Source organism: Haemorhous mexicanus, chromosome 6 (genome assembly GCF_027477595.1).
Source record: "Haemorhous mexicanus isolate bHaeMex1 chromosome 6, bHaeMex1.pri, whole genome shotgun sequence".
Classification (NCBI taxonomy): domain Eukaryota; kingdom Metazoa; phylum Chordata; class Aves; order Passeriformes; family Fringillidae; genus Haemorhous; species Haemorhous mexicanus.
In genome coordinates, this window is record NC_082346.1 from 28,129,011 (window position 1) to 28,136,122 (window position 7,112).

A 7,112-nucleotide genomic window follows, 5' to 3' on the forward strand; every position below is an offset into this window, starting at 1 on the left:
GGAGGTAGACCCTGGAAGAGAGATCCTTTTATAACTGAGGACCTGCAGAGACTGGGCTTTGCTTAGGAACAACAGCAGGAGCGACACAGTGGGTCAGAAAAGCCAGGTGAAGGAACTTACGTTTTTTACCGAAGGGTTATGAACATGAAGGCCCTGCTGAACTGGACTGGTAGGTGTGTGAATCAGATGTGGCAGTGGGCTCTATGGCTGCATGCCTTCACTAAAGCAAGGAGGAGAGAAGCTGCCTTTTTTTCAGGCTGCTGTGAAAATAGTGGAGAAAATCTGTCTTGAGCTGATCCAGCCCTTTCAGTGGGTCAAAGACCATTTTTGAAGTGCCTCCAGAGGATGCATACAGAAATGTCATCTGAGACCTGCAAACCTCTGAGCTACTGCCAACCCAGCTGGGTGCTGCTCTAGGACTGGTGGAACCAGAGCTATCTCATCCCCCAAAAGGGACATGTCATTTCATGGAGATGAGCACATTAGGAGGCATTTGCCCACTCTGATATGGCCTCTGATAGCCCGAAGCAGCAGGGCTGGTTGAACCACCCCTTGGGCAGAAGCCAGCCTGTGGGTTGCAGGTTGGACCACAGAGAAGTTGTTAGTCAAAGCAAGTGAGATAAAAGGAAGGTGGGATTGCAGTGCCTTTGGCAAATTGTGCCCTAACTGGCAGGGGACAGCCTTGTCACCTGGCTGTGCCCAGGGTCTGGCTGACAGTGCTTCCAACAAGTCATAGAAAAAAATGGGGCTCCTGGAGCTGCATGGATGACTTAAGCACTCACCTTACACTAAAACTGACTGCTGGGCATTTTTTGGTGGGTCCGCTGGCACTGTTCACTGTGTGAACCATAAGTGACTTTAAATGAGAGATACCTCAGAAGCCTGAATGAGAACACAAATTCACGTGTTGGGATATTGTCCTGCTGTTCCTTCTGCACAGTCTCCGGGCCTGGACTAGAGAGATGTTGATGTTTAAAGTTTTCTTCACCTCGGAAAACCTTCAGGGGAGGAAAAAAAGGAAAGCGCTCCATTACACTTTATATTTTTGCATTACTGTAGAAGTTAAAAACTCTGGTTTCATGTCAAGAAGAGACAAAGAAAAAAGTCAGTAATTTCCAGTGGGTTTCCTGTGAGTCAGGAGAGGGTGGGGCTCTGACCTGGTCCAGTGTACAGCTGGGGCAGAAGCCTACATTGGGGCAGTAACCACACTGAGACTGAGCAGTGGGCATTTGACAAGAGTTTCAAGAGCTGAAACTCTCTGTGACTGCACATAGGCTGCACGTAGGGGATTCACTCCCAAAACTTCTCTAGTTATTTTTTAGCTGATTTAGGGACTGCCTGAAGCTACCTTGTAGCTTTCCTCTAAGTTTCATGCAAAAGGCTAAGAAGAACAGCCTTATTCTTACCTATACTGAGTTTTTTTCACTGCCCTTCCTACAGAAGTTATGTGCTCTGTACTTTATAACCCACTTAGCTTCTCTACATCTGTTTTAGCTGCTGTAAAGAGAATTCAGAAGCCAGAATACAGCCCAGAATAATTGTACTTTATTCTAACACATGTACAAAAGGTTTGGGATAAGAATATAAACTTTTTTACAGATTCCTTCTGGATGCATCAGGAAGAATCAAGGGCCAGATTCTGCCCAAAGTCCCTGCAAGTGTATACTGGTGTAACTTCTTAAAATCAGTAAAATTACTCTTCACTTACACAGTGTCAGATTAAAAGCTATGAAATCAAAACCAAACCCCATGAAATTTAGTTTTGCAGTGTTCACAGCAAGTCATAATACCCTCTGTGGTTACTTAGGAGTGGTTCTCTGTCTCAGGAGAAAAAAAAAAGAGAGCAAAGCAATATCAAATCTGACCTTACAGCTCTGTAAAGTTAGATGCCAGTGCTTCCATCTTATTGAGAAGCAGCAAACTCCTCTTTCCAGTGGCGCCATGCTGTTATTTCCTGAGTTACAAGATGCTGCTTCTTAAATTCCTTGATGGTTCAAGATCACTTACTGAGTCCTAACAGCTGTAGGTCCAAAATAAGCTTTACTTGGGGAGAAATTTGTCTGTGGAGAAAGAAAGAGTAGACATTCCCTGAACCTAGCATCTGTTGGCATCTACAGAGCAGTTTGATGCATTAGAGGTGGGCCCTTGGGAGAAGGAGTAACAGTGTGCTTCTATTTTTGCATGAAATCAGGCTCGGCAGAGGGCATGATGATGCATGAGTATCGGTGTGTATCTGCTTTCTCACTGTCATTTCCTCAGTTAGGAGAGAGGCAGAGGAGGGCAGTAACCAAAGGGATGCAAACAGCCCTCCTCATTACCTGCTAGGGCAGGGGGGATCTTTCTTCATGCACTCTCTACAGACAGACAGACAGCTGCCAGCCAGTGGTGTAACTCATGCTGCTGCTGCTCTTTGCAGGGACACGACTCTGTTGGAGCTGCTTGGCTCCATTTGGCATTTTTCTTTATAGCTGAACATCACATGACAATGCAGCTGATTCACTGCACCAGGCTGGGGTAAGGACTGCAATTGTGCCCTCTCAGGGGACGAAGTGGGAATACAGGAGTGTGAACCTAGCTCTGCTCCCAGCCTGACTTTTGGGACTTGAAAGAGGGGGATGTGCTGTTTTACATATTCACGCATACACCCTTAGCTTCAGCACTGAAGCTTGCAAGTATTTTAGGTCAGAGCTGGTGTAACCAGCCTGAAGCAATGCTGCATCGTGCAGTAGTCTTGACAATTTTTTCAACTAAATGTGCTTGAATCTAGTCATTTTCCTGATGGCTCATCTCCAAGAAAATGATGTCGATCATTTGGTAGGTTTCAGGGTTGGATGTGAGTCAGCTCTGAGTCAGGCAGCAGCTTTAGCTTCATGAAGTGCTGGTCCTCCTGTGCTGGCACAACCTGTGGGGCCACAGCTCTGCAACAGACACTGCTCCTGAGCCTCCCCAACAGCAGCACGTGGGAACTTAAGCATGGGGCACTCACAAAGCAAAGGGGCAATTCCACAGCCCCACACTTTTGGCTGTTGACCTGCTCAGCACTGTCGACCTCTGAAGATGTCAGGGTGTGTAAATGATGCTGGTGGCAGGCAGGGAGAAGGAGATGGGGACCTGTCTTGCTCCCTGCAGAGGTGCCCATCTGACCAGGGTGTGGGCACAGCGTGTCACTGCTGCACAAACAACTTCCCTCCCCAGAGCCAGAAGGAAACAAGGAAAGAGCTTTGTCCAGAGCCCTCTGTCCCTGGCAGGTTGTTTCTGTTTATATTGACATTTTTAATAAGTAGGGTGGTGTCCCAGTTCTCAGGGAGTGGAGAGAAAAGCCAGACACAGCCTTGATGGCAAGCAGCCACTGTGTGTGTTGTGCAAAGCAGCGTGACTGACGGGTTCCTCGCTCTCTCTTTGTCTTTCTCTCCCCTTGCACGGTGTGATTGAAGCAACGCCCCGTGAAACAGTCCCTGAGCGCTTGCATGTGCCGAGAGTCCCACTGGAAATGCCTTCTCCTCTCCATCCTCATGTATGGCTGCCTGGGTGCAGTGGCCTGGTGTCAGCTGGCCAGAGTCACCAAGCTCAGCTTCGATAGCTCCTTCAAGGGCAAGTCTATGATCTACCATGACAGCCCGTGCTCGGACGGCTACGTTTATATCCCGCTGGCCTTCCTCTCCATGCTGTACGTGGTGTACCTGGTGGAGTGCTGGCACTGCCACGTCAAGAGGGAGCTGCAGTACAAGGCAGATGTGGACAGTGTGTATGAGTGCATCAACCGCATGCAGCAAGCCACTCCGTGCATCTGGTGGAAGGCCATCAGCTACCACTTTGTACGGCGAACCCGGCAGGTGACCCGGTACCGCAACGGCGATGCCTACACCACCACACAGGTCTACCACGAGAGGGTCAACACACACGTGGCTGAAGCTGAGTTTGACTACTCTCACTGTGGATACAAGGACATCTCCAAGGAGCTCCTGGGCTTGGAGAGCTACACAGCCACCAAGCTGAGGTTCACCAAGTGCTTCAGCTTTGCCAACATTGAGTCTGAGAACTCTTACCTGACTCAGAGAGCTCATTTCTTCACAGAGATCGAGGGGCTAGATGACTACATGGAGGTGAGGGAAGGAATGCAGCTCAAAAATGTGGATTTTAAAGAGCTTATGATGGCCTACGGAGACCCGGATCACCTCCCGTGGTACGTGTCCCATTATGCTTTCTGGGTGGCGGCTATCCTGATGATCTCGTGGCCACTCAGGGTACTCATAGAGTATCGGACTGCTTATGTCCATTACCACGTGGAGAAGCTGCTGGGCCTGGAGTACACGGCGCCCACGACGGCGGAGGAGCCCTTGTACCGGTACCGCATGCCCCGGGACAGCACGCAGGACAGCACCGAGCTGGAGTGGCACATCTGCACCAACCGGCAGCTGATCCCCAGCTACTCGGAGGCCATGCTCATGGACCTGGCCAGCTCCCCGGCCTACAACAGCTACACGGTGTGTCACTACGGCCAAACGGCCCACGGCTGTGAGCGCTGCAACCGTGCCTCCAGCACCTCCTCCATCTTCTCACGCCACGCTTTCCACAGCTGCAGCGGCAACTCCCGCCTCTCCCTCAACACCAGCCGCTTCTCCCTCTGCCGCATCCACGGCTCCCACAGGACAGGCCTCTGGAGGAGCCGCAGCAGCAGCATTGCAGACCGGGGCTGCCAGGATGAGCAGTGCTGCTCCTACTCCAGCCAGCTGGCTGTCAACGAGAACCCCCCCACCTACCACGATGCCCGATTCTTCCCTGTCCTGATCGTGCACAGGCCGGAGGGGCAGGACAGGAGGCATTTCTACATCAGGCGTTCCTCCTGCCTAGAAACCTCTCTGTGACGGGCCTCCATGGTCACTTGGCTCCTCTGCTCTGGGACAGGGATTGCAGAGGTGACACCCGTGGGGAGCCTGCAAGTGGCAGTCTCAACAGCAGGTCAGCAGGACGAGTTTCAGCTCTTCCCCCTGCCATTGCAAGAGGACAGAGACTCTGACCAATACCTAACCTCATTTCCAAGATTTTCTCCCCCTCCACCTGATCTCCCATGTCTTTCATTCCGCATTACTCTCACTCTTTCACTCCTCACCCTTCCTCTGCTCCTTGGTTCCCTGCCTCTCCTCCCAGCCCACCCTCATTCTTTTTTTTTGCATTTCAGTCACAGCATTTGATTGTTGTGGCTGCTGGAGGATTTTAAATTCTTGTGCTTTGCCAGTACATTTGCCCTCCTGGATGCTTTGCAAGGTAAGAACCTTAGATAGAGCAAGGCACAAGGCACACAGCCAGCCAGAGTCAAGTCAGAAGGAGAATTCAGATCTGCAGGTGCTGAGTCACCTCCTGCAAACCCCAAACGAGGTGCTTTTTAAAAATTTTATTTTTCCCAATCTTTTTTTCCTCTTCCTTTGTCATTCCTTCTCTCCTTTATTTATGTTCTTCTCCTCTCGCTTTACCCTCATCTTCCCTCTTTTTCAGTTCTCTCACTTCTGCTTTATAGTTTTTCTGGGATTTTGCCAGTAAGGATCTCTTTCGGGGTGTAATTTTCTTCCATTGGGCAAAAGTAAGGTTTTCATGGCACAAATGTCACTGACTGCTCACACAGCCACAAATGAAGCCCCTGAGAAGTGCTGAGGACTTTCTTTCAGGAGCAGTGAGGTACACTGATATAGCAAAATGCCCTTTACTCACACTGCCCTGCCTGGTCTGCAGCAGAGACGCTGCTGCATTTCCAGCTGTAGTTTACCTTGTCCAGCTCCACCCCTGATAGCAATCCTCGAGAGCCATAATGTAGATTAGTGCCCTGTTAATGCCACTATTTTTAGGACAGTAGGCCTGGTTTGTGGTTGTTTCATTCCTTCGACTTGAGTGCAGCAGCACAGGCTTGACAAGGGGAGAGGGGCTGGAGAGGGAAAGGTAAATATGGTATTAACCCTCCCACAGAGAGTCTGGAGCTGTTAGGAAGCTCTTCCACCCACAGTGTCTATTACAGCAGTTGTAGGACTGCCTACATTACCTTTCAGCTTTCTGTGTGCCCTGAGGAGGGCTTTTGGCTTTAGCCCACTTCACTTTCCCAGGCGAGATGTGGTGCCACCCCAGCCCCAGGCAGAGGGCACAGCTGGGAGCCAGCCCCACTGGCCACTCCTGCTGGGGCTCCAAGCTCTTCCTGCAAGGCTTCCCCTGGAGCAGGTGTAGCACCTTCCAGAATTAGTGCCAGCCTCTCCAAATCCACAAGGTGTAGTGTGCCACTGTACTCTGGGCTGTGGGCTCTGCCCCCCTGGCCTGGCCCCCTCCGAGAGCCGGGGGCTGGTCCAAAAACCTTGTGGCCACACTGAGGAGCCACCAGGGACCTCGCACCTGCCAAGCCTCCATCTCACAAGGGATGGTTGTATGCTGAGCAAGCTCCATAGCCTTTTGTCACGTGGCTGGTGGAGATTATTACCCACTCTGACTCACAGGAGAATGCAATACGATCGCAATACACTTTCAAAACCAGTGTTGTCTCACCCTACCTTACAAGTAGGTAAGAAACTGAGCCCCCAAAGGGGCTGGCAACAAGTGCTTCCTCCCAAGTCCATTTTGTGTGTATCAACATGTAATATGAAATTTGTAAGGTCATATGGATATGTGTAGTTTATATGTAACTCTGCTTACTTATATGGTGATTTCTTACGGCATTGACTGTTGCACCATGTTAAATACATTTTGGTTTTGTTTGATGACTCTGTTTTGATGTGCTGTGTTTATTTCAACTCCAGAAAAGGAAACATTGGCAATACCTGGTTAACCTGCTGCAAATGATGGCACCATCAGAAAGGTTTTTAAAATTCTTATGAGTTGATCTTTTTTAATGTAAATACTTCATGTGTGATTTATGTGACATTTTCATTCTGACAGCTTGGCATTTATCACAAAAGACAGATAACACATATGATGTGTTAGATTATCACCTCTAAAAAAAAAATAACCATCTCAGACATGTGGAGGAGCAATGTTTGGGCTTGGAGTGATGATTATGATTGAGCTGGGGCCAAACTGGATAACCTTGAAACTTAGAGAAAAATCCAAATTTAGATCCACCAATGAGACCTAATCCT

At 49.5% G+C, this 7,112-nt stretch overlaps 1 protein-coding gene across 1 annotated transcript; it reads left to right on the top strand.

Annotated features, from left to right (window-relative positions):
* Positions 1-2,070: 2,070 nt before the first annotated feature.
* Positions 2,071-6,248, top strand: LOC132328979 (transmembrane protein 151B-like). The gene has a single exon (XM_059849488.1). The coding sequence runs from the start codon at positions 3,468-3,470 to the stop codon at positions 4,863-4,865; it is 1,398 nt and encodes a 465-aa protein (XP_059705471.1). The 5' UTR covers positions 2,071-3,467; the 3' UTR covers positions 4,866-6,248.
* The last annotated feature ends 864 nt before the right edge of the window (positions 6,249-7,112 follow it).